This window comes from Epinephelus lanceolatus, chromosome 10 (genome assembly GCF_041903045.1).
Source record: "Epinephelus lanceolatus isolate andai-2023 chromosome 10, ASM4190304v1, whole genome shotgun sequence".
Lineage (NCBI taxonomy): Eukaryota > Metazoa > Chordata > Actinopteri > Perciformes > Serranidae > Epinephelus > Epinephelus lanceolatus.
The window spans coordinates 4,278,145-4,305,456 of NC_135743.1; the positions used below are offsets into that span (position 1 = coordinate 4,278,145).

Below are 27,312 nucleotides of genomic sequence, written 5' to 3' on the forward strand. Positions count from 1 at the left end.
TGCTAACGTTATTAGCACAAGCCTATGGCATTTTACATTGTATAAATTAGCCTAGCGACTAGTGGAGATTTCCTTTAGTGGAGGCTTTATTGTCTTCACAATTTATTGTTGTCTTATCTGTGAAATTAAAGTAAATACAAGCTTTGTTTCCACTGAGGGAAATGGTTTCAGCTTACAGAAACAGGCAGGAGGTCTGCGTCACTGAGACGTGTAGTTACATTTCTAAGGAGGTGCGCCGTAGGCATGGTGTCGATTCGACCTAGAAGTATAAATCCTGCATCAGCCTACATGGTGCACACACCAGTTGAGCAGGAGGTTGTCCCAGGGTGTGCAACTTTAAAGTGCTGTATTTTTTTTTTTTTTCTTACTGCGGGAAACATGTTTTCTATACAATTCAAAAGAAAACATGCAAAAACAGTTTTTGTGCTAAAGATAATATTGATGTGGAAAAACATACATAAGTATTTCTTAAAGCAATATGACGAGTAAAAGGGGCCTGTATGTATGGATAACATAAAATCGTGAAATGAAAACCAAAAATCAGAGAAGAAAGATTTCTAAAAGCAAATAAATCCATAAATAAATAAAATAAAATAAAATAAACTTCTGTGTTCTTCTCCCATTATTTTTCTGAATTTCATAATTGTGTTGTATTTGTTAAATCATAGCACATTCGTTTGTTTTATTTTGAAAGGAATATCAACATGCTTCCGGTATTTTGACGTAATGTAGTAACTTGACGCAGTGTCGTCACATGACCGTCATCTACTCCTGACTGTTGTCTCCGCGTGGTTCACAGCCACACGTCATCTGTCCTGTGGAACCATGAACTACTCTGTTAAGCGCTGCGTTTCAAATCTTAAAGTAAAAAAAGTCTCCTGTGACTGTGACACTCCTTCATATGATCTCATGAGACGGTCATAACTAATTAATTTAAAATCTGCATTAATGTAAAAGCAGGATTTTACAGTTGTAGTTTGTTGAGGTAGAGCTCATTTTGAACTATTATTGTCATTATGAATTAATCTGCTGGATATTTTCTTCATTAATTGAGTGTTTGGTTTGTAAAAGTAGTGAATCCAAATGCTTTACAATTATTATAATTTAATTTTCTGTCAATATTCTGTCATTGATTAATGGACTGATTGTTTCAGTTGTGCTTTTATGAACTGTTGGGTAATTTAATTCATAACGAAACATGATATTTCACAAATTATTTATAAATTTCAATGAAAAAAAAACAAGTAAAGTAACTAGTAACATTTGTATGCTCCTAATCCCAGACAGAGTATTATGCATTGCATTTACTGAAGAAAAAAAGGACCCTGTATCTCATGAATACAACATAAGATCTCGTAATTATGAGATCCTGATGTCACAATTAGGACACGACCTTCGCGGTCAGCGTCGGCCACGTCCTATGAAGACTGCATCAGCCAAACTGAACGGTCTCCGAAATGGGACAGTGTGGTCTGTGGAGGATTTCCTGGTTGCATCATCAGCTGTTTTTGCCCGACCCATTGGCGTTACTGTTACCTAGCGACCAGCTGTGCTTGACTAAAGAAGGAGTAAGCTAGTAGGTTAGTTAGCCCTAAATCTTGAACCCAGAAATTGTTATGATATATTTGTGGAGATGATTCACCACCGGAAACACCGCAGTTTGATATATTTCAGGCTGATGGAATGTTTTCAGGTAAACTTATTAAATTAGGATTGTTTAAGCTGTGTGCTTTTAGCTATTTGTAATGTTAACAACAGTTTACCATTAGCTAGTTAACAGTTAACCTAACTTAATTTGTGATTGTCACCGACGTGCAATGCGTCTTGGGATATGCTGGGCTACGAACGTTTCATCCGTTGCATCCTCTGAATCCTGGGAAAGAAGGCTGCATTTGAAGGAGCCTTCAAAATGGGACAGTCTTGGTCGTGACGTAATCAGTCCTCAAATGCACAGCTCATGATTTGGTGGACCCTCTGCAGTAACTTTAAGGACTCCCTAGGGGTCGCGGACCCGCTGTTGAAAACCAAAGTTATATATGATTTTAATTATTATTTTATTTTTTCAAACTTTATTGAATATATTCAATATATTACAGATTTTAATTACAAAAGTTGTCGAAAAAATTTAGAATCTAATTTCAAATGAAAAACACCGTGGCTTCTTCCGGTAGTTCTTCAAAATAAAAAGACAAAAGCTCGATATTAAGTTACAGCGAAAACTAGTCTGTGTGATTCTCTCTTACAAGACACGTAAAAGACATGAAATACAAGTAATGTGGTTTTTATTTCTTTTTTCACGAGTACAGATCCGTGTGACCTGTCAGTGAAATATTTGCTGCTCTTATTTTGGCGGCAGCATCGTCGGGTTTCCGGTATTGCTATTCAAACGGTCATGTTATGTCACTGATATATTTGTGTGATTCTGACACGATATCTAACACATTTACTGTTTCATATTTTATCTGTAAGGTGTATTAATGTTAATAGATGAATAGAGACTCTTTTTAATCAAATGAAGCGTATTTTAAAGTGAAGTCTGGTCGGAATGTTTTTAACGTGACACAAGCTACATAAGGGTGAAAGTTGAAGGGGAACATGGCAGCAGGCATCAGTGCTAAACATGGATTACTGAGCAGTAAAACGTCACTGTATCACGCTCTTCACAGACAGATTTTACCCAGCATCTGTGTCCAGAGAGCGGCTGAGATCCAGAGTGTGAGAGCGGCAACCAGCGCGACAACAGACTCCCAGTTCAATGAGAAGTACTGTCTGGAGCTGGTCAGGTGGGTCTGACTGCACCTAGCTTACTGCTAACAACACCGGCCGGCTAAAGTGAAGTTAAGTTACATTCACAGAGCAGGTGACCGCTTTATTTAACGGCTCGATATGTCCTGATACCGTCTGTCCCTAGTTTAAAGAGATTCAGCTCTCATGTAAAAGGATAACTCACATGTGGAAGTAAAACTTGGAAGTTTGAGACAGCTTCATGCCAGACTTCGTTAAAAAATCCGGTGTAAATAAAGACACCGCAAGAATTCTTGACATTCAGAATATATTATTAAAAACTAAGTGTACTTTCTAGATATTTTGTAGTTATTGTTCAGTTCGGCTCCATCCATCTGACTGAGAAACATGTAGTTACAAGTAAATGTCCTGCATTTAAATTGAGTCAGAATTAGGGATGCACGATATTGAATTTTTTGCCGATATCCAGTATACCGATATGTAACAACTCATTTGGCCGATAAGTGATATCAATATATCCACTTTTTTCCCACCTAATTTTAATGATCATCAAGTCTCTTCTGTAGTGGAAATAACATCACATTATTCATACATACTCTTATCATGATGACCCACCAGCAGATGGAGACATGAAATACAATACTTTTCAGTATATGTAATATTCATTCATTGTGCAAAATAAGAAAAAGCATGATGGCTGATTCTGAAAATTCATTTTAAAGTCGATATTTGGTGATACAGATGACATGTTGATATTATCAATGCATCCCTGTAAAAATACAAAACAATTAGCATCAAAATGAACTTAAAGTAGAAGAGGATCCATGATACGATATTATCACGATACTTAAGTCATGAGACACTATTATTGCATTTTAAATATGTTGCGATATGCTGAGTATTGTGATAAAATATATTACAACTTATTACCTTTTCTCAATTATAAATTGATAAATTGATTATAAATTGTCAACATCTGTTTTATCTCATAAGATAAAGTTTTCAGTCTGTTCATCTCACTTCAGCCTTTTTTTTATATCTAGTGGACTGAAAACGCAGTTCATTATATTATATCAGTAGGCTACCTAAAGTTTAATTTGTATTTGTAATATTGATCATTTATATGATAAAAAATTGATACTTGGCACTGTGTTATGATATGATATTGCTGTATTGATTTTTTCCCCCTTTAAGTACCAAAAGTAAAAGTCTGCGTTATGCAGAATTTCCCATCTTATAATACGCTATTATTGGGTGATACATCATGTGTAAGCATCACTTTAATGTTGCAGCTTGTGAAAGTGGGGCTGATTTCAATTGATTACTTGATTATTAAGTAAATGAAGTTGTCAAATAAAGGTAGTGGAGTAAAAAGTACAGAATCTGCCTCGGAAATTTTGTAGAGTCAAAGTATAAAGTAACTGAAAATGGAGATACTCCAGTTAAGTTCAAGTACCTCAAAATTGTAGTTAAGTACAGTACTTAAGTAACAGTATATAGTTACATTCTGCCTCTGTTTAAATGTAGTTTCAACTGTTCAAACTATGAAATCGTGTTCATGTACCTCCCTTTTATTTCAGTCAGGTTGCTGACTCAGGCTGTATGATCATATTCAGTCAGAATTAACACAAACTTTCACATCGCTTCACAAGTTGGTGAAGTCATTGAATATTTTCATGATGAAATTTCTTTTTCAGCAATTGAAATGTGTTTTAGGAAAAAAAACGACACAGTTTATTGTGTATATTTAAAAGATGGACTTTGGGAATGTGTTAAAAATGAAAGCAGCTGTTCAGCACAGACTGCTGAATGTCTCAAACAAATCTCAATTTTATTTTAAAAGCTTTTGTTGTAAGCGGCTGTGGTGGAGGCTGATCATATTTCTGATGATATCAAAAGTTTTCATCTCTTGGTTTCCAAAGAAAAAGCTGTATTGAAAATTTTTGTATTGGCTGACTCACTTTTGTGCAGTTGAACTCGGACAAAATGAAAACGATCATCGAAAAATGTTTTTAAGCTTATGTGAGAAGTTGTGGAAAAGTTTTGAAAATAAAGAATGAAATAGAAACTCTAACTATGGACAAATTAAATCAACTGCATCTCATCAGTCTGTCCTCCTCCCTCTCTCCTCCTCCATCTCTTCCCCCTCTTTCTCAGGTCCAGAGACTATGACGGCTTCGTGTCCTCCCTCCTTCTCCCAGAGGAGGCACGGCGCTCCTCTTTGGCTCTGAGAGCTTTTAATGTGGAGCTGGCACAGGCAGGTAGTCCTACAGCCAGGCAGGATGAGTAATGATAACTGATATTACTGCTGTTATTACTGAACTACTATTACTGTTACACTGTTGGCACCACTTCTTAGGTTACTGCGTCTGCTTCTGTTGAAATAAAATAAAAAATAAAACAATAATAATAATGATGGTAATGTCAAGTATAAGCCTGATAATAATAAAAAAAAAGTTTACTTTGTCTATTTTCTGATCCCAGTCCTTTTCAAACTACCTTGTCGAACAATTACCTTCCTGTATTTGTTTCTCCATAAGGTGAAGGACTCCGTTTCCCAGAAGACCATTGGCTTGATGCGAATGCAGTTCTGGAAGACGGCCATAGAAGAAATCTACAGAGACGAGCCTCCGAACCAGCCGGTCAGCGCCGAGCTGTGGAGGGTAAATATGGACCTATAGAGAGCAGAGCAGTCACGTTAAATATTTGGTTTCAAAATCAGCCGAGTAGTCAGTGACGGAAACCGACTGACGCAAGCTGAGGTTGTTAGTGTCATTACTTTCAGTTGTTTTTATTGTCATGTCAATAGCAACTCTTTCGCATGTCCAGCTTGAGTATAAATGTACCACACAGTGTGTTTCTGTTTGGTCACTGTGTTCACGTTTAGCTGAGGGACATCAAACTGGCTAACTGGAGCACTTCAGCTGTTTAACAGTGTGGATGATGTGTTGCAGGCGGTGAGGAAACATTGCCTGACCAAGAGATGGCTGCTGAGGATCATAACAGAGAGAGTAAGACACAACTCCTCATTTACATGATCTGTTCCTTCTTTATAGTCACCCGCTGCCTTCTCCTGCTGAATGTCAGAATCTTTGTAAAAACTGCGTAAGTGTTTTGAGAGGAAATGTCTTCTTAAGAATGGTCGATGAACAGGGTTGGAAATTATCTTTCTGTCTACCTGCCAACACATAACCATTGTTTTTTTGTCCGGTGAGTAAAGCAGCTACTTGTAAATGTCACCAACATTTGGCCGGTGGCTGGTGCTAATTTCCAGCACTGTTTGTGAATGAAGCCCGATGTCCTGTTTCAAACCACTGCTTTCTATAAACACTTTGTAAACTAACATGTAACTATGTCATCTATCAGTCATTGTAACTGTGTGTGTTACCAGGAGAAGGATCTGGATGACAGAGCCTACAGAAACCTGCAGGAGCTGGAGAAGTATTCAGAGAACACACAGTCCTCTTTAATATACCTGCTGCTGGAGTGTTTAGGTAAGGGCAGGTGCTGCTAGTGGCGCCAAGCATTAAAGGGGTAGTGTGGTATTTCACAACCTGGACTCATGTTTTTGTGTCTTAAGCCCCGTTCACACAGGACAAGTATTACCAGGGAACCCCGTGTGATTTATAAAGTGTTACAGAGTTTTCCTTTAAGCACAGGTGATGATACATGTCCTCTGTGGTTAGGTTTACTGCACTACTGCTCCCTTGTTACTGGCAGTAAGGTGGTTGAAGATGAGGACGAAGGTCAGGATTTGGTCTTCAGTATGAAAACTGATGAGAAGTTGTGATTATTTTCCAAGCCAGGCTCCAACAGCAGACTTCAGCCAGTTAAAGTAAGTGTGTGTCTGTCCTTTGCTCTTTTTTTTAGGGTTGAAAAACGTCCATGCAGACCACGCAGCGAGTCACATCGGTAAAGCTCAGGGAATCGTGACGTGTCTGAGAGCGACTCCTTATCACAGCAGCCGACGGAAAGTCTATCTGCCCATGGACATCTGCATGCTGGTGAGTCGACACTTCACTGCTACGTGTATTGACCTGTAAAAAGATATAAAGCACAAAAATTCAGTTCAAAGCACGGAGATGATTGTTATCTACACTGAGTGCGACAGTATCTTCTCTTGGTCTGAGTGTCATGTGACAAAATAATCAAAGTCAGAGGCAGTTTGATGTCCAAACCTTGGTACAGATAGCAGAACAGTGTCTTTTTCTGAGATATATAAACATGTTTCAACCCTTAAACATTGTAGAAAATAGTCAAAGTGCTCGATGCATCACTGTTAAATACAGAACGTTTCCCAAAATACAATAAAGTCTAAAGTTAGGACAAATTTCTCGCATGTTACTCACTGTGTGAGCTGATGACGTGATTTCAATATGAAAACTCTGATCATTCCATTTGTGTTTATTGTCTCTCTTGGATGACATGCTTCAGTAATGATTGGAGCTTCAATAGTTTAAAAAATATTTAGCAATTTTTAACTGGCTTATGTGAACTGCGAAATCTGGAAAAAAAAAAAAACGTGGCAGAGTGTCATTCCTGTACGCTCCGGCAGCACGACACTGCTGCTCTTGCCTGACAACGACTCAGACTCTCAAGGCAGATTTGAACTTGTGTGTTGGCTCTGTGTGGAGCCTTTGTCATAGCCTACGCACGTGGCCTACGCTGTTGTGAGCATTTATACTTGTGCGGTGGTGTGTTTGTGTCACTCTGCAGTTACACCTCCAAAACACTAGTCGGTGGTGGAGTTTCTGTGAAGTGCTGTGACGTTTAGTTGATTCAAAAGAACACATTAAACACACATTAAACATGGCTTAATAGAGACAGTTTCAAACACAAGTACACAAATCAGCTTCACAATAACTCGCAGCATTCACAGACAAACACTTGTCTTTACCTGGACACATTTTCCCCACAAATACAACATGCTAACGTTATTAGCACAAGCCTATGGCATTTTACATTGTATAAATTAGCCTAGCGACAAGCTGAGATTTCCTGTTCATATGAAGCCAGGGACAACAGCAACATTTAACAAAGGTAACGTCACATTATTCGGCTCCATTACAGCTCACAAGGTTCACTGACAAAACAACTGTCTTATACTAAACACGTTTTCCAAGCAAATGCAACATGCTAACATTATTAGCACAAGGCATTGTGCATTGTTTAAATTAGCCTAAACTTGTGGAGGCTTTATTGTGTTCACAATTTATTGCTTCTTATCTGTGAAATTAAAGTAAATCAAAGCTTTGTTTCCACTGAGGGAAATGGTTTCAGCTTACAGAAACAGACAGGAGGTCTGCGTCACTGTGATATGTAGTTACATTTCTGGGGAGGGGCATGACAGGCGTCGACAGAGAACCTAAGCCGTTATTACAGCAGCAATTCAACGCAGAAGTATAGATCTCGCTTCACTCTAGCCTGTTCTTTTTTGTTCTGAAAATCTTGCCATGCAGCCTCGTTGTGTGGATTGTGAACAAGGTGCAGACGTTCCTCTGCATCACCAGTGGAGAGGAAACACGGTGAAAGCTGAATGGAGCAGTGAGTGACGACAACCCCACCCACGATTTAGGATCTAGGTACCTTTGGTTCCAAAGGATCTATACTAAAAGCTATTGATGGAAGTGGGGCCGTATATGATAAAGAAAAGCAGCAAATGTCCACGTTTGAGAAGCAGGAACCTCTGAACTTGTAGCTTTTTTGCTTGAAAAATGAGAAAAGCAATGAATCCATTACCAGAATAGTTGATCTAGTCATTTCTTTATAAAAACATCAAAACAACCTCTGCTATTTAAGAGGACGGTTTTCAAGAGTCTTTCTCTCCTCAGTGGACACAGACACATCATTAACTGTAACTTAAACCTGGACCTCACTTGGACAGCAGTGAAGACACACACTAGTTGAACTCTCAGCTGGTTTAAAATCTGATGTTTTTTTCCTCCAAAGATGACATAAGGCAGTCCCACACACACATGCCTCTCCACGTTGTGCTGACTCATGGCTCGGCTCTGACATGATGTCAGATGATATTCCTGTGGAAGCAGTAATGAAATCGTCGTCCTGCACAAACGGAGGGATCATTACACAACAACCATATGGTGAAACACAGAGAGCCTCTAATCTAAACCCTCGTCCCTGAGATACATCCATGATGCAGATAAACAAATAATGCCGCAAACAATTTGCAACCTTTGTGTGGGCCATCTGTCCCACATAGAGAACAACAAACTGCTGCTGCTGCTGCAGGGGGTGGAGGAGGGAGGAGGGGTGTATTTACCGTGCAGATGTATTTGGGTCGCTGCGTGAAGCATGCAAGCTCTGCCCTTAAAATCTTCAGCTGGAGGATGATGCTTTTGACCTGAGGCCTGCTGAGCTCGCTCACCTCACACCACCTTCACTCTGCCGCCTGAAGAGGGCACTGCTGATATACATGAACCGTTTAGCTCATGCTCCCTGTGCAGGGTGACTCACTCATCACTGAAGATGTAAAGCTAGATTGAATTTAATTAATTAATAAGCAGGAGTCAACAGATGGAAGTGTTTTCCTGTGACACTCGACTGAATGCGCATGATGGATGTAAACACACTCGAGCTGAGGAAGAGGAAGAGTACAAAAACAGATCAACAATCAAACACAGTCACAACTGATTCATATAGGATTCATTATTGTGAGCCTTGATTTTTCTTAGGGCTGAGCAATATGGAAAAAAAATGCATATCTCAGTGTTTACAGGCTGAACGGCGATACACGATATATCTCTTGGTATTTTCTATGAAGTGGGACACATGTTCAGCTGCAGGTCAGAGCCACATTTGAGATGTCACAGGCACTTTCTTTTTTTTAAAGATTTTTTTTCAGGGCTTTTAGCCTTTATGGACAGAGACAGGGTGAAATCGGGGGAGAGAGAGAGAGTGGACATGCAGAAAGGGTCGCAAGCCAGAGTTGAACCTGCGACCACTGCAGCAGCGATGAATCGCCTTTGCATATGGGGCACCGGCACTATCCACTACGTACCGAAGCCTTGTCACAGGCACTTTTATAAAAACAGACTGAGATCAAAATAAAATGCAAAGACAGGGATTTTTTCCCTGTTTGAAAATAAACAGCTGCACAACGTGGAAATGAAAAATTATGTAAAATAATAAACAGCAGGGCTGTACGTTAACTTTTTGCACACAGCACTGGAGCTACAGAGGTTCAAAGGTTTGTAGCTCAGGACACTGAACTATAACATGACCATAAAAGGATCAAGTAGGTTTGAAACAATTAAAAATCTTTGTGGGCGGAGTTAAAAAGTCATTTTCCATCTGTTGGCCTTTCAAATGAATCTAGTGCTGGAAAGTGATTTACATATTTTATTTTATCTAGGCCATTAATTTTACATATGCACAGCGCATCAACAGAGAGGCCAATACTTTGTCCTTGTCATATACGTCTTGTGTATGAAACGTCTGTGTTGTCGCTGCATTTTTAAAACACATCTGTCGCCTGCATCCAGGCTCTGTCTCAGTGTCACACATTAGACTACGACTACCAAGTAGGGTTGGGTCGGTATGAGGGGAAAAAAAAAAAAAACGGTCCGTTTTTTTTTTTAAAAACCGCATCAAGTCGGTAATACCGGATTTTCGCTACTTGGGGGCGCAATTGACTCATTTAAAATAAAAAACAACCATAGGACACCAGAGTGCCAGTAACACGTTGTTTCTTTTATTCCTCACAAATAAATTTTGCAGCTTACTCAATCAGTGCAAACAAGGGTTGCCTCCTTCGTCTGGCTCAAAGTCAAAGTGTTGCCATAGTGGCGCATTCTTTGACTTCTTCGAGACTAAATTGTCCGCCATTATCGACTCCCTGTCACTGTTAAACAAAGGCCTTGGTGCATGCGCACTCGCACCCCCTAGCTCAGTCCCCGCCCCAACCCCCTCTCTCTCCTGCTCGCTGTGCGCTTGGCGAAGAGGCAGACACAGGTGCTCACAGACTCGGGCGTACTATAAGCGGAGTGGACTACGTGAGGAATGTCCACAGTCATTCGGGCTTCCATAGTTGAGCGCACTTCCGCGTTGTAGTTTCCTGTAAAAATGTCCGTGAAAAATCCCAGCGGTGTGAAAAATACATGCTGAGCAGTCTTTTGTGTGACACTGGTGCGCGGAGCGGAGTCCGCGCGGTCGTAAAATCTGAACTTTGTGCGCACAGGGCTTGCGGACGTCCGCTTTTAGTCCGGGCGGACTTCCGCGGACTCAGCTCCACATACGTTCCGCCGTAAAATGACGTATGCGGTCCGGTCGGTCTCAAAAAAAAAAAAAAAAAAAAACACGGTCCAAGACGGAGTACCGAACGGAACTGGTATTACCGAGAACCGACCCAACCCTACTACCAAGAAGAATGGCAACACACTACGATCCACCTCACACACAAACTAGCAGCGCAGCGTTGTACTGCACGTGTGCTACTGCCATCATTTCATTCACCTCACAGAATGATTTAGCGTAGCACGTGCAACATACAGACCGATGTCTCACTGTAGACTAATGAACAGACAGATTAAACAGAGGAGCAGCTCTGTGTCTCTGAGTGCTGATGGAGAAACTGTGAGTGAGTGGCATGGGGAGTGTGAGAGAGGAGATATGAACACTGGTATGTGTTATGTAACGCAACTTGACCCTATATCGATATAAGCAGTGTTGTCTTAATTTACATCTTGCTTGAAAATATATCGATAGTTGTTAAATGGCCCAGCCCTAGTCACAGTCAGCCATAATTTTTTTGCAGAGTAGATTATATGAGGTACGTTAAGTGCCGATTGCTGACAGCTGTTTGACACCCAGTTAGCGTGAGCTAACACAGCACAACAGGATCTCATTACTACTAAAAATCTATAAGATACTTTAATTTGTTAAAAGTGTGTGCTCCAGAAAGTTACAATTATGTTGAATTATCTCCCCTGTAGGTCAGCAGATTTCTGTCACCTCTCTTCTTCTCTCTTAAAAGTAATTTCTGCTCTCCAGCTTTTCTTCCGCTATTACCTGCCTCATCTTTCGCGTCATTCAGTCGACCCTCAGGCAATTTTTCCAGTTGAAATCGTTCTTGGAAGGAAATTGTCCTGTTATTTTGGTCTCATATTAGGTAACATCTGAGGTTAGATCAGTTTGGTTGAGAGCCTTAATTTAGTCATCACAGTCTGCAGGTCTGAGGTGATGAGGAGAGGATATACAAGTGGAGAAATGTAATCACGTCTGTTGAGAGGTTTTAGATTGACAAAGAAAATGTCTGTTATTCACTCTGCTCGTCATTCTTCAAAGGATCTGCGCATGAATAATGTTTCATCAAGACTAAGAGAGAAACTACAGGAAACTATATTAAGAAGAGGAAACCACTGAAAGGAAAACACTAAGTAAAACTTTATTCATCTCAAATGAACAGAGCAGTAGAAACAATACAAAGTAAATATATGAGGTGTAAGTCAGTTGAAGGTGCACCTCATGAATCAAAGTGGAGACGACGATGAAGGATCAGAGTCCAGATCTGAAAGTTTTCCCCGCAGTCTCTTGCAGTGTGTTCTGGTCGTGTGTGAGAGCAGGGGTGGTGTTCCCTGCAGCATCATGTCAGACTCCGCTGCTGCTGCATCAGAAGTTTCTTCTTTCAACAGATGAAAGCGACGCCTCAGCTCTGGTGTGAAGTGGAGCTAAACTGGATGCGGCTGCACTGGAGAGATAGACGGTGTTGTAAAGTATGTTTGTTTCTGTGTCTGTGCAGCACGGAGCTTCTCAGGAGGACTTCATCCGCGGCAGCCGGGAGCAGAACGTCCGGGATGTGGTGTACGACATCGCCAGTCAGGCTCACGTACATCTACAACACGTACGTACCACACTCACATGACATAACGAAACATGAGTGGCTGCTGAAGCTCCAGATTTCCAGCAGATGTTGAACCTGGCTGCAGAGGTTATTTTAGACTCTGCCTGATATCAGACAGAAGTTTCAACTCGTTAAAATCCTTTTCCATCTTCGCTCTGACGCTGAGTCCACTCTCACTGATTTCTGTGGGAGAGCGGGGTTTGAATTTCCCACAATCAGTCACTAGAGACGAACATAACCAGCTGAATCTAACGGCATTGTAAGTCCACACTGATGAGCAAGAGTGAAGTGAAGCTACCATGATGTTGGGCGATGATGAGAAGACGTGTTGATTTAGAACGGCCTTTATCTGGTTCATCTTGTTGACAGCAGCCACCATTGTTGTAAAGATTGTCCTTTAAGTCCTAGTTTAGGTTGCACAAAACACCCTTAAGTCTTCTCCTTAAGGTTTTCCTTAAAATGTTCACTTGAGTATTTATGGATTTCTCCTTGTCTTGGTCTTACACTCAAGGAATCTCTGGACCGTTGCACAAAAGACTTTAGCAACTAAAGCAAGGTACCAAAAAAAAAAACAACTTAAGGTACCTCTGACACACCCAACACACCAAGATTTTTGTGCGACCACCTCTGACTAGTATGATTTTCTTCTCTTCTATTCGTCTGCCTTTTTTCACTATCTAACTATAAGCCAGCTTTCTGAGTCCAAGCAAACAAACCATCTCCATGGAAACTTTTACCGCTGTAAAATCTCTTTCAACGCGGTAAACAAGTAAACGTTTTCCCTTATCTAACGAAACATTTTAAGGGATTCTGTGTAAGGGGCCGTACACATGTTTTTTGCGCCCTAAAATTCTTTGTTTTCAGTGTAGACACGTGGCAGGCGTGCTCAAACGCCAGAGTGACGCAGACTTTCCCAAGCGCCCATTTTTCGGGGTGCGATGGCTGCGCTCTGAGATAATCTGAGTTCAACTTTTGGAACGCAGCAGCGCGCACCGCATGTCATGTGACGAGGAACAACCAATCACAGCCGACAGATATCTTTCCCTTCTTCTGTAAATATTCAGTCTGATAAACACGGAAAAGTTGATCATGTTAGTGCAGGGCTACCCAGAGCTTTACATATGTCCCATGGACGACAGGCCTACACACTTCTAAACAGCTCCTAGAAGAAGATCAGCTCTGCACTCAGGATTTCAGCTTGAAATCCGTCTTGAAAGCTGGCACAACAAAGAGTAGCACCCAGCGCCCGACCTTGTGTTATCTAGGTGGTTAAAGAGGTAGCATGTGCACAGGCCCTAAGTCCCTCAGCTAAGGAGAAATTAAGCCTTAAATGTCATACTTAAGGAGAAAACTTGAGGTGTTATGTGCAGCTGGTTCCCAGCTTTTACGTGATGTACAACACTTCTATGTGACATCTACTGTTGACCTGCTGTCCCCCCCTAAAGATCCCCTGTCCCCCTAAATAAGACAAGTATAGGTCTGTGGTTGGAGGTGTGGAGGAGAATGGGTTATAACATTCTCCATCAAATAGAAAGTCCTGGGAAATGGTAAAACAACCTGGAAAACAAACCATTTCTCCTGGAAACAATTTTATTGCACAACCTGTAATCATGTTGCATAAGCTCACAATTTTTATATTTTTGTTCAGTGCAGCAGCTGTTGACTCAAATTAGGGCTGCGTTCAGAGAAGAGTGAAGTGAAATACCTGCAGCAGTTCTGTTTTGTAACACACTTCAAGCCACTTAGTGACAGAGCTCGAGCAGTGGGAATAAAACGCTGTGCCATTTTGTAAAGTCAGTGTCGGATGATGGGTTTTCAGTTTGTGCCCACAGTGTCTTGTGAGTGATTAAAAATGTCCTGGATCCTTCTTTTAGCTTTAGTGTTAACTTACTAATGAAGCTCTGATGAGTTTGGAGCTGATTGGTTTGTAGATTCATTAACCTCCGCTCACATGCCTCATTGATTTTTGTGTTTTGGGTGATTTTCTCATAAAGCAGCTGCCAAAACATTCATCAGCGTTCTGTTTTATTTGAAGCTTGTTTATACCAATTAAGAATGTCCCCAGCTGTTACAGCATGTGATCATATTCAGTGTAAATAAATACATAATAAAAATGAGGATTTGCTTCCTCCTGCATGCTTTAATTGTGTTTACTGTCTGTTGTGATGTCCTCTCCCTCTCACTGTGAGTCAATTAGAAAAGTCGTCGTCGTCGTCGTTGTTGTTGTCGTCGTCGTCGTCCTCCGCTTATCCGGGTCCGGGTCGCGGGGGCAGCAGCCTCAGCAAAGAAGCCCAGACAGTCCTCTCTCCTGCCACTTCTGTCAGCTCTTCCGCGGGAACCCCGAGGCATTCCCAGGCCAGCCGAGTGATGTAGTCCCTCCAGCGTGTTCTGGGGCGGCCCCGAGGTCTCCTCCCAGTTGGACATGCCCGAAACACCTCCCAAGGGAGGCGTCCGGAAGGCATCCTTACCAGATGCCCGAACCACCTCAACTGGCTCCTCTCGATGTGGAGGAGCAGCGGCTCTACTCCGAGTCCCTCCCGGATGTCTGAGCTCCTCACCCTATCCCTAAGGCTGAGCCCAGCCACCCTGCGGAGGAAACTCATTTCGGCCGCTTGTACTCGCGATCTCATTCTTTCGGTCACTACCCAGAGCTCGTGACCATAGGTGAGGGTTGGAACGTAGATTGACCGGTAAATTGAGAGCTTCGCTTTCTGGCTAAGTTCCCTCTTCACCACAACGGACCGGTTAAGCGCCTGCATCACTGCTGACGCCGCCCCAATCCGCCTGTCAATCTCCCGCTCCATCCTACCCTCACTCGTGAACAAGATCCCGAGATACTTAAACTCCTCCACCTGAGGAAGGACCTCCCCCCTGACCTGGAGTGGGCAATCCACCCTTTTCCGGCCAAGGACCATGGCCTCAGACTTGGAGGTGCTGATTCTCATCCCAGCCGCTTCACACTCGGCTGCGAACCGCCCCAGCGAGAGCTGGAGGTCACTGTTCGATGGAGCTAGGAGGACCACGTCATCCGCAAAAAGCAGGAATGAGATCCTCCCGTCACCGAACCTGACACCCTCCACCACTCGGCTGCGCCTAGAAATTCTGTCCATAAAAGTTATGAACAGAACCAGTGACAAAGGGCAGCCCTGGCGGAGTCCAACCCTCACCGGGAACAGGTCCGACTTACTGCCAGCCACGCGAACCAGACTCATGCTCCTTCGGTACAGGGACTGGATGGCCCTTAGCAAGGGGCCACCAACCCCATACTCCCGGAGCACCCCCCACAGGATGCCCCTGGGGACACGGTCGTAAGCCTTCTCCAAATCCACAAAACACATGTGGACTGGTTGGGCAAACTCCCATGCCCCCTCCAGCACCCTGGCGAGGGTAAAGAGCTGGTCCACGGTTCCACGTCCGGGACGAAAACCACATTGTTCCTCCTCAATCTGAGGTTCAACTATCGACCAGACCCTCTTCTCCAGCACCCTGGAGTAGACCTTACCGGGTAGGCTGAGGAGTGTGATCCCCCTGTAGTTGGAACACACCCTCTGGTCCCCTTTCTTGAAAATGGGGACCACCTCCCCGGTCTGCCACTCCAGAGGCACTGCCCCCGATGTCCACGCAATGTTGCAGAGGCGTGTCAGCCAGGACAGCCCTACAACATCCAGAGCCTTGAGATATCCAGGCCAAATCTCATCCACCCCCAGGGCTCCGCCGCCTCGGAGTTGTTTCACTACCTCAGCAACTTCTGCCCCAGAAATTGGACGACAGGCCCCCGGGACCCCCGTCTCTGCTTCCTCACTGGAATACGTGTTGGTGGGATTGAGGAGCTCCTCAAAGTATTCCTTCCACCACCCGACAATGTCCCCAGTTGACGTCAGCAGCTCCCCGCCCCCACTGTAAACAGTGTGAGCAAGTTGCCGCCTTCCCCCCCGAGGCGCCGGACGGTTTGCCAGAACCTCTTTGGAGCCGATCGATAATCTTCCTCCATGGCCTCACCGAACTCCTCCCACGCCCGAGTTTTTGCCTCAACGACTGCCGCCGCTGCGCTCCGCTTGGCCCGCCGGTACCCGTCAGCTGCTTCCGGAGACCCACAGACCAACCATGCCCTGTAGGCCTCCTTCTTCAGCCTGACGGCTCCCCTCACCTCTGGTGTCCACCAGCAGGTTTGGGGATTACCGCCGCGACTGGCCCCAGCGGCCTTGCGGCCACAGCTCGCAACTGCCGCCTCGACAATGGCAGAGTGGAACAAGGCCCATTCGGACTCAATGTCCCCCTCTGCCCTCGGGACGCATTCGAAGCTCTCCCAGAGGTGGGAGTTGAAGATCATCTGGACAGGTTCTTCCGCCAGGCGTTCCCAGCAGACCCTCACTGTTCGTTTGGGCCTGCCAGGTCTGCGCGGCGTCTTCCCCCACCATCTGATCCAACTCACCACCAGGTGGTGATCAGTTGACAGCTCTGCTCCTCTCTTCACCCGAGTGTCCAGAACATATGGCTGCAGGTCAAATGATACGACTACAAAGTCAATCATTGACCTGCGACCTAGGCTGCCCTGGTGCCACGTGCACCGATGGACATCCTTATGTTTGAACATGGTGTTAGTTATGGCCAAACTGCGACCCGCACAGAAGTCCAATAACTGAACACCACTCGGGTTCAGATCAGGCAGGCCGTTCCTCCCAATCACGCCCCTCCAGGTCCCGCTGTCATTGCCCACGTGAGCGTTGAAGTCCCCCAGCAGAACAATGGAGTCCCCGGTCGGGGCACTGTCCAGCACCCGTCCCAGGGACTCCAAAAAGGGTGGGTACTCTGAACTGTTGTTCGGTGCATGAGCACAGACAACAGTCAGGACCCGTTCCCCGACCCGAAGGCGCAGGGAAGCAACCCTTTCGTCTACCGGGGTAAACCCCAACGTACAGGCAGAAAGTCTGGGGGCTATCAGAAAGCCCACCCCGGCCCTCCGCCTCTCACCCGGAGCGACTCCAGCAAAGGAGAGAGTCCAACCCCTCTCAAGGACTAGGGTTCCAGAGCCGGAACTATGTGTCGAGGTGAGGCCAACTATATCTAGCCGGTAGCGCTCAACCTCCTCCACAAGTTCCGGCTCCTTCCCCGCCAGAGAGGTGACATTCCATGTCCCATGGGGTTCGGTGCAATGTGGATTGGGCAGCAGACCAAGGCAGGGGCCTTGGCGGTCCAATCCTCGGTTACAATTAGAAAAGTGCTACGCTAATTAATTTAATAAGAACAACAGAGGAGGTTTCTGCAGAAATGATGCCGGTCATTAGAACATCTACCGGCTCCTGTGCTTGAAAAATAATCATAATAATAAGACATACAGCAGGAAAAAACACAACTGGAAAATTAAATCCGTAAGACAAAATTAGGGCGCATAGTTACAGGGCATAATGATTGAAGTAAAAAATGAAGCCTCTCAGTGATCTGTAGCCACGTCTGTTTTTAGTTTGATCTTTCTTTTAATGGTGGAAATGCTTCCAAAAGCTCACGTATAGGTATAGACACACGCAGATAGATGAAACGATTGATCTTTTAGGAAAATCATTTAATGAACAGCACCTCTAGATGTGTGTGACTGCAGCCAGGATGTCAGAATCTGGGGAAATGAATGAAGAAGAGAATCAGCTGTTTTCCATTTGCTCCGGTGTTTCTGTGTGGTTGACAAATCTCTAGACAAACCAAATGTCTGTCATTTTCAGGCATGGATGGTGTTTAGAAATGTGGCAGGCTCAGTGTGGATGCAGTCTGAGGAGCGGACAGGTTTAACCTACTTTGTTTTTTCCTGTGAGTTTGATTTCTGTTTGTCGTCCTCTCTCTTTCAGGCGCGATCTTTTAGCAGTGATGTCCCAGCACCTGCCAGCCTGGCCTTCCTTCAGACGGTGAGTCTTTAAACATCAAATACTGCGGGACAAACCGAGGGGGGCAGTGATCAGTAGTAAATATTGGGGAAAAAACTGATGATTTAAAAAATAATTTGTCTTACAATAACTCCAAACTCTAAATAAGCATTCATGAAAAACATTACATATATGACAGCAACATTAACCCGTTAAAGCCTGAGCAAATGGCCTGATTCCTTTCTAGAACACGACAAAGGCAGTGAGCACCTTTACAAGATATGACCCAAAAATTAGCAAGAAAATACCAAAAGTTACAGGAAAGTTTTCCGACAAATAGTAATAAACAAACAAACAAGGAAATGACCTGAAAAATATAATTTAAAAATACAGTTATAATAATTATAAATACATTTTTCTCTGCGTTTTTTTTTTCTTCTAGTTTTTTGATAATTTTTTAATAATTTCCCCCTCTCTTTAATTTCTTTTTCAGGTTATTTTTCTTGTCATATTTCTTGTCACATTTTTTGCCAAGTTGCTCGTTGCCTTTTAAGCATGTTTTTAAAAGAAACCAAACCAATTCACTCAGGCTTTAAAGGTTGAAATGCTTGTGAAAGGCATCTGAATGCAGCATAAGAAAACTCCAGGTTTCAAAGGGTTGAAAGACATTTATTCACGTAAAGGTCCTGTCTGTTTGTAAGTAGCACTCACACACACACACACACACACACATTAGTGTTAGTTAAACTGATTTATTAAACATCTCTTAATGAAAATTAAAGCCCCGTCTCCACCAAACCCTTTCAGTCCAGTACCTTTGGAACCAGCAGTAACCCTTCAGACATGGTACCTAGACCCTCGGTCTGTTCAGACAGTCCTCTTAAATGTGGGCGGGGTTGTTGTCACTCACTGCTCCGTCCAGCATTCGCTGTATTTCCTCATCAGCGGTGACACAGATGGAAGTCTGCACCTGGTTTATCGTCCACAGAACGAGGCTGCACGCCCACATTTTCACAACGAAATAGAACAGGCTGCAGTGAGAGTCTCTCTCCATGGGATATTTAAAAACACTTGAAGATCCACTCATTACTAAGAATGTATGTCACATAGAAACTAAAGTGATGGTCAAAGTTGTCACAGTGAAATTTAAGGTGTGCTGATGGATTCACGTCATCAACTCATGCATTGAGTAACATTACAAGTTAACGTTCCACCTTAAAAGTTGCCGGCAGTCGGCCCAGTGAATGAAGTTATTTTTTCTCAGACTCCAGCTGCTGTGAGAGGCAGCAAAACATCCTTTCATTTTATAGTTACAGTTTAGTAATAAAACTCTCCACAGTATGAACAGTGGTTACATGAGCCTCAAAACCAGACACAACTCAGCCCTGAGCAGAGTGACCGTCCTCTACTGACCAATCAGACTGCAGTGTTCACAGCTCCACCTTTTAGTACCAGATCTGTGTGCTAGGTACCCCAACAGAGGGGGGACCAAACATGGGGACGGTACAGAACGCTTCTGTTGGTACCATCCACAACTTTCACTGTGGAGACAGAAAAAAACATACTGAACTGAACTGAACCGTACTGTTCGGTGGAAACGTAGCTGAAGGCTCTTCCTGTTAGATTTATATTTGTGGCTGAAAAAGCAGAATAAACATGAACAGCATCAAACTGTTGCTCTTTAGCCTGAGGCCAATCTGTTCTCTGTGTTTCACTGAAATCTGCACATGTATATTCATTATATGTTCTCGAGGTGTCTTGGTGATATTCAGTTAAACAGAATAAAACATAATTCCCCTGGTGTGCTTGAGTCATTGATTTTTCTCTCTTTAGATGTCAGAAGGTCTCGTCCAGAGTTTTAAACGTGTTTGTAGTCCTAACATTAATGCACGTCAGGTTTGTTTGAGAGCGGCAGAAGTTTGGTGCTTCTGGCAGTGAAAATACGCAGGCGATCATTAAAACCAGAAACAGGAGAAAACATTTAGTATCAGTGCACGTGAGTTTGTGTTTCCCCTCAGGATCAGTTCATCCATCTGTCACGTGAAATATCTCAGAAAGCATTCTGGCAAAAAAAAAAGATCCTTTCGCTGTGTTCTGGGACTTTCACATAAGAAGCTCCTCGGGGAACTGGCTCATAACTGGCAAACAAATTTACAAAAACAAAAAAACACACAGACTTGTTCACAGTTAACAGGCTCCAGATTCTCATTCAGTCAGTGACTCACCAGAGTCCAGTGACAGAAACAGATCATTTCCCTCACAGCTCACTGAAGTCGCTGATCTACCTGCTGCCTCCATCGTTAAGTGCTTTCAGATTTTTGTGTGAGCTTTGGAATTGAGTTAACATGCAGAATCCACACTACACAACAGCAATACACAACACTGGAAAAAGTACAGCTCTGGTACAAACGAGTTACCCAAACGCTGTCTAACCAGGTGTGTGTTTAGCTGGCTTTTAAAAGCAACCAGAGTCAGCAGACCGTACGGGAGCAAGCAGAGCGTTCCAACATTGAGGTGCTACGGCCGCAAAGGCTCGATCACCACGTGTTTTAAGGCGAGTGCGAGGGACAGACAACAAATGTAGCGTATGTGTTTGAGGAGCGCGAGCTGAAGAATACAGGTGAAGTAGTTAAGCTACATCAGAGGGAGCCTGACGGTGTAACGCTCCGTAAATAAGAATGAGAATTTTGAACTGGATCCTGAACTCAACAGGGAGCCAATGAAGGGATTAAGTGTTGGGCAAGTTACTCTCAAAATGTAATAAATTACATATTAGTCATTACCCTCATTTGAAAGTAATAAGTTACCATATTACTCTCTGTGTAGAGTAATACGTTCTTGCAGCTCAGGAGAACTGATGTTGATTTTAAATAGATGAGGGCCACGTTCAGGTCTGACCCATTCATGTGTTCACATACAGTGGTTACCACTTTATATTAAAGTCTCCTGCTTATATTAATAATAGCATGGTGATATAGAACAATTAAACAGCCTGGGCCTTTTAAACTAAATGAATCTCCTTGGACACAGGGAGAGTCAGGCAGACTGACAAAATCTGATAATTATGACATATGGATAAATATTTGCGGGCCTATGGTATAAAAGACAATAAACAAACATTTAGGTTAGCACAACAAACAGAATGGCGTGTGATTCAGTCACTATGACGAGTGTTGTAGGAGATGTGAATGGAACAATGAGACAACAACCTTTGGGGGTGTTTTTTCGGTGGTGGAAGTGGAGCAGTGTGGATAAATGAAAACAATAAACAGTTTATTTCAGGTGGTTACGTGTTATGTGACACTGTAAATATAACAGCATTACCTGAAATTCTGTTGTTAAGGTGTTTTATGACTTCATTACAGCTAAAACATAATAAATTACTGTTATTACCAACACTGTATATAATAGCAACCTACGTCCAGTCATGTGAGGAAATTTTTGTAAGGGCTTTTGGAGGAAAAAAGCATTTTGACCCTAACACACACACACTGTCACCAAAACGAGAATACTGGTTTCTGAATACCTAAGGAACACGAGTGGGAAGCTACAGAATGATAGCAACCCTCAAGTGCCAAAAACCGCAGTTCCGCTAATGTCCACTAGAGGCTGGCTCCAAAAGCGAGTCCATCCCCACAGCTTCTGCGTGAACCTGCTTTGTACTTTTATGATTCTGTCGCACTTTAAATGGAGGAGCACACACATGTTTTGCCCCGTAAGAGGGAAACCACGCCACCAAACAAAAGAAAAAGATCAGATAAGCGAGGATGGGACAAAACGCGAGTGAATATCGGCGTTGCTTATTCCAGGTGGAAAGAACTCCTGTGGAAGAACACTCTGGAGACGCATATATTATAATCGTATCAACCTATATTTGCCGCACTGTGCTGTGACTATAACATAAACGTGTTATTTTAGCATTACTGTGCTAATGTTTGCTCGTGTTACCAAAACAATTAGAGATAGGCCACTGTCACTTACCCGACGGGAGGGGTGAGCGAGTGAGCAAGAGTGAGCCCTGCAATCTAGAATGTGACCGCTGATGTCACTGTTACTCACCATTTTTACACACTGAGGCTTTAAGGCTTAAAGTTATGCGCAATTAAGGGCGAGGCTTCTTTGAGTGACAGGCTGTCTGTTGATAGTGTCCTTGGCTTCTCAGTCAGATTCACCTCTCGCTCCTCCACTCCTCTGCCCTCCCATTGAAATATAATAGAATAATTTATCATTTATTTTAAGACTTTATTGATTACTTCCAAAGCCCAGAGAGGCCTTGCTCCAAGTTGTATAACAGATCTTTTATTGCCCTATGTTCCTTCTCGCACCCTGAGATCCTCAGATGAATCTTTTCTTCTTGTTCTGAAGTCTAGATTATTTCACAAAGGTGACAGTCTTTGCAGTCAGAGCTCCACGACTACAGAAAGACCTGCCTGAGAAGATCAGGGCTGCAAACTCAGACTCATGATAACCTACTTGATTTTAACTGCTTTATTATTGTGTGTTTTACTCTGTTATGTGTGTTCTGTATTTTATTGCTTTTATCTTGTTTTATTGATTTGTCTTTTATTGGGTTTAGTAAAGCACTTTGTAACTGTGTTTTGAAAGATGCCATATAAATAAAGTTTAGTATTATTATTCACATGGTCCCTTCTGGCTCCAAAAAAACAAGATGGCAATGGCTGAAATGCCAAACTCAAGGCTTCAGAACAGGAGTCCATAAACCAGTGAGTGATGTTACGATGGCAACAAAGAGACAGAATCCACAGTCCTTGTTCCTGCAAAAAACCCATTCCAGAGTTTCTTTGTAATTGTAAAACGTAGTAGAAGACCATAAGAGTTCAAACTGACTGCAAACTGCACACTCTCAGAAGCTGTTTTCTTCTTCATTAAAACGCTGATTACAAACTGCAGGTTGATGAGAACAGCTCAGTAAACATTTCAGCCATAAATCTATAAACGTGACGCCGTGCTGACCTGCTGTAAACACAGAACACTGAGAGAAACACTGCAGGCCTTCTGCACACGGTAAAAACCACTCTGCCCTCCTGCATGTACAATCATGATTGTCACGCTGCACTGAAAGCTGTGGGCACATGTGAGTGTGTTCGAGTGTGTGTGTGTGTGTGTGTGTGTGTGTGTGTGTGTGTGTGATGCTCTTCCAGCTCAGTGTGTTTGTCCACGTGAAAAAGCCAACACAGCCGCTCGTGCTTTCTCACCTCGCTGAAAATTTAATTCTGATGAATCGCAGGTTGGGATGAGTGTTGCATGAAACAGCAGGAAACAGAGCAGAGCGCATTAAACACACCGACTGACCTCTGTAGGTCTTTACTCAAACCTCACTGGGACATTAGAGCACAGGGACAGGGTGAGTTCAATCTAATTTAAAGGTCCAGATGTATCGACAGACAAGAAATGTAACAAGGATGTTTTTTGTAGTGTATAATCACCTGAAAGTAAGAATTGGTTGTGTTTTCGTTTCCTTAGAATGAGACATCGACATAGGGAGCAGATTGTCACCCACGGAGACCGCCATGTTTCTACTGTAGCCACGAACAGACAAACCAAACACTGGCTCTAGATCGGGACATTTGTGTCTTTGCATCGGCCAACATTATAAGCAGCCCTGACTGATTTGTAATGAACGACCAGTTCAGACCAAAGATTCGCGACGAGACAAAACTGTTTTAGAACGTTGCAGAGAAAAGTGTCAGCGGTGTGAACTGGCTGGTCTGAGCTCGACTCAAGCCAGCTGATGGTGTCACCTGACACTCAGCTGGTCAAATGGCCAGCGGCTGGTTTCAAAGCACGTCACCTGTTTCAACAGCCAATCAGCTTGTAGTGAAGTCTGCTGTTCAAGTTAGTCTGGGGCTGTTTAGTGTCTGTTTTGGTAAGCAACTGGAACCAGGGCAAGAGAGACAGGATCCAGAATTCGATGGATGCGCCTTTCCGTCAATTAAATTCGTCAGGCAAAACTTCTGTAGCGGCTTTAAAGAGGTTATTTTATGTACCCGACAAGTTTCTTGAAGAACCTCTTCTAAAACAGACTGTTGTACGTCCATGTTTAAATTATTAAAATGTATCGATCGTGGCGACAGTCTTCACTCTTCTTTCTTTTCCGATTCAACTTTCCAACGTGTGTGTTTCTCTCCAAGGTGGGGAAAAGGAAAATGGCCAACTCAGACAGATGGTTCCTTTTTCCTACCATTTTGCCAAACTATTTTCTTCCTCTTGATAGACCAGGCAAACAAACTCCTGTTACATTTTTTAAACAAATTTGAAATGTAGTGGGGCACTTCTTTGTCATTTTTCATTGGCATTTTTGCTGGTAAATTTAAAGTTCAAGTCATCACCCATTCCTGCCATTAGTAAAGGATTTCTCCAGTCCATCTGATGCTGGTTTTGTTTCTGTTTTTTGCCGTTTCATCACTATCAAATTATATTCAGGCACAAAATAAGTCTGAAAAGCTGCAAATCAGAACGGAAGCACAGAGAGTTGCTGACTAGAGATGATACGCCGTCTCATGGTGGTCACTTCCTGTCAACGTTACAGATCAGAAGCACAGAGAGTTGTTGACTAGAGATGATACACTGTCTCATCTAGTTGCATTGGTGTGAGCTGGCAGGTTTTTAGAACGTTGCAGAACGGCCCATTGCAAGTAGCTGCTTGTTTCAACTCATCTCTTTGCAAATCTTTGGTCTGAACTGGGCATTAAACTGGTTTATTCAGTGTTTTTACTGGTTTAAATCACTGAGTCCATCTATTTTGTCTTGGTTATTCTGAAACAAACTTTTCTTCTGTGGTATTGTGTGCTGCAGGTGGTGTTGGAGGACTACCTGCAGCGAGTGAGGAGGGCAGACTTTGATGTTTTCCACCCCAGCCTGAAAAACAGAAACCCCCTGCTCCCCCTCCAGCTGTACTTCCGCTCCTGGAAGAAGACCTACTGAAATCAATCCTCCTCCTCCTCCTCCTAATCTTTCTCCCCCTGCAGTGATCCCAGCTGATTCACTGCCTCTGACTAGAGATGATACGCCGCTGCAGGACTGAAGCCCAGAGGACGTCACCTTTCCGGGGGATTGTACTTGAAGCACACATTGCCTCAGGTCCACACAGAATCCCGGACTTGTTTAAACCACTGAAATTTGTCTCCTTAATAAAAACCACAGATCACAGCAGAGACACTGACCGCTGATTCTCAACCTCTGGCTCACACACCAGCTCTGATCCTTAAAATATTCAGGCTCAGTGTTTGAGCCCAGAGAGTTCCCTGGAGATGAGTGTCACCACCAGAATTAAAGCATTTAGTATTTTATTCCTGAACGTAGAGGTGGTGACCACATGTTTTATGTGAGCTTAAAGGGTAATTCCAGTTTGTTATAACTTGTTTTTGTAGTTTGAGCCAATCATTTTCATTAATAACAAAAGCGCTGACGTCTTCTGGTTCGCTGGTCGACTGGTCGGACAGAAGACGTTCAACGTTGGATTTATGATCACAGATTTATTTTACAAAGTCCCCAAAAAGTTGGATCACAAAGCTTCTGAAAGGAATGTGAGCTTCTGGGAGAAACACTGTAAGTCTCCTACATGCGTTCCAGAGATAGTTAACATTAGTAAAGTTATGATGACACTGTCGACCTCAGAGTTAACGTCTATAGGCTGCAGTATGTCAGATTTTTCTCATCAGAAAAGGTGAGACAGACTCACATGTAGCTCTGCTTCAGTGATACAGTACACAGTTTATTATAAAGCCCTTAAAGATTCGCGTTGAGACAAAACCGCTTTACATCGTTGCAGAGAATCGATTGGTAAGAGAGTAGGTAGAATTTCAGTTGACCAAGATTTTCTTTATTTGACTGCAGCCCTAAACAATAATAATATCATCTAAGTTAATGACTGAGATCTGGAAACATGGTGACATCAGCACGAAGAAGTCTAAGGTCGAGGAACAGGAGCAGTCAGATGATCAGACGGGTTTTAAACAAACCAAGAAAAATGTCAGACGAAGGTGAACAGGATGATGACGACTGTCCGACTGAAAACATCCATCACAGTTTACAGCCCAAGTACACGAGGAAGAGACGTCTGTCTTTGTCACGTTATATCACAAGCTTGTGGTTTGACCAAACTTTAATACTTCTATTTTAAAGATCGTTTTTACAGAGTGATTTCCTGTTGTTTTTTCACAGCAAAGGCCTCCCACTGAAAACACAATGAAACACATGCAGGAAGTTTGGGCTGCACTGGGGTTGCAAATTGCACTTTGCTTAATCGATACCAAACAATACCATTTTGTGTCCTCAATCAAAGCTCACAGCAACATATTGCACATTATCTGTAGAGCTCTCAACGGGCTGAAAAATTACAGCCCATACTGAACCAACCCGACCCACGTGAGCTCACTCCACTGCTCTGTGAAACTATCAGGGAGCTCAGTGTTGTCCTGTTACAGTGAGGGGTTCAAAAACATTTAAGGTGTTCAACTCTCAGTTTGACCTCCAAATAAAGTGGTTTAAACCCTTATTGATCCCCACAGTGTGAGCTCAGGTGTTTGAACAGCACAAAGACAGAAATAAGTACAGACCGAGGAGAAGTGAAAATAAATAAGATAAATAATAAGAGGTATATACAACTAGAATAGGAGTATGTTATGCCCCACCCTTGGGCAAACCTGTGGGGTGAACAAAACTCCGCCACTGACCCAAAATAACAACATAAGACACCTTTTAAAATGATCAAATCCATGGGATGTATTAACAAAAGTCATGCAAACAAGACACTTAAATCCCAGGCTGAGGCAGCAGGACCAGTAGTCCACACACCACAGGCTGCTGACACAGGAGCTCTTAAGCACCTCTCTC

The 27,312-nt window shown here is 43.1% G+C and overlaps 1 protein-coding gene across 2 annotated transcripts; it reads left to right on the plus strand.

The window, feature by feature from the left end:
- Nucleotides 1-2,376: 2,376 nt before the first annotated feature.
- Nucleotides 2,377-26,619, plus strand: ndufaf6 (NADH:ubiquinone oxidoreductase complex assembly factor 6). 2 transcript variants are annotated; one of them, XM_033639739.2, is made up of 9 exons: nt 2,377-2,783; nt 4,903-5,002; nt 5,286-5,408; nt 5,700-5,756; nt 6,137-6,239; nt 6,616-6,749; nt 12,503-12,604; nt 18,442-18,498; nt 25,273-26,619. In XM_033639739.2, exons 1-9 carry the CDS (start codon nt 2,596-2,598, stop codon nt 25,399-25,401), a joined length of 993 nt encoding a protein of 330 aa, XP_033495630.2. In that variant the 5' UTR covers nt 2,377-2,595; the 3' UTR covers nt 25,402-26,619. The 2 variants fall into 2 exon arrangements, with proteins under 2 accessions (XP_033495630.2, XP_033495631.1); XM_033639740.2 differs by having other exon boundaries at nt 2,644-2,783; nt 4,903-5,006.
- Nucleotides 26,620-27,312: the final 693 nt, after the last annotated feature.

Bases quoted from the DNA above. Each gene is read 5' to 3' on its own strand.
- ndufaf6 (XM_033639739.2), top strand. From the start codon at position 2,596: ATGGCAGCAGGCATCAGTGCTAAACATGGATTACTGAGCAGTAAAACG. The intron at 2,784-4,902 runs GTGGGTCTGACT...CCTCTTTCTCAG, and splicing joins TACTGTCTGGAGCTGGTCAG to GTCCAGAGACTATGACGGCT. The intron at 6,750-12,502 runs GTGAGTCGACAC...GTGTCTGTGCAG, and splicing joins CCATGGACATCTGCATGCTG to CACGGAGCTTCTCAGGAGGA.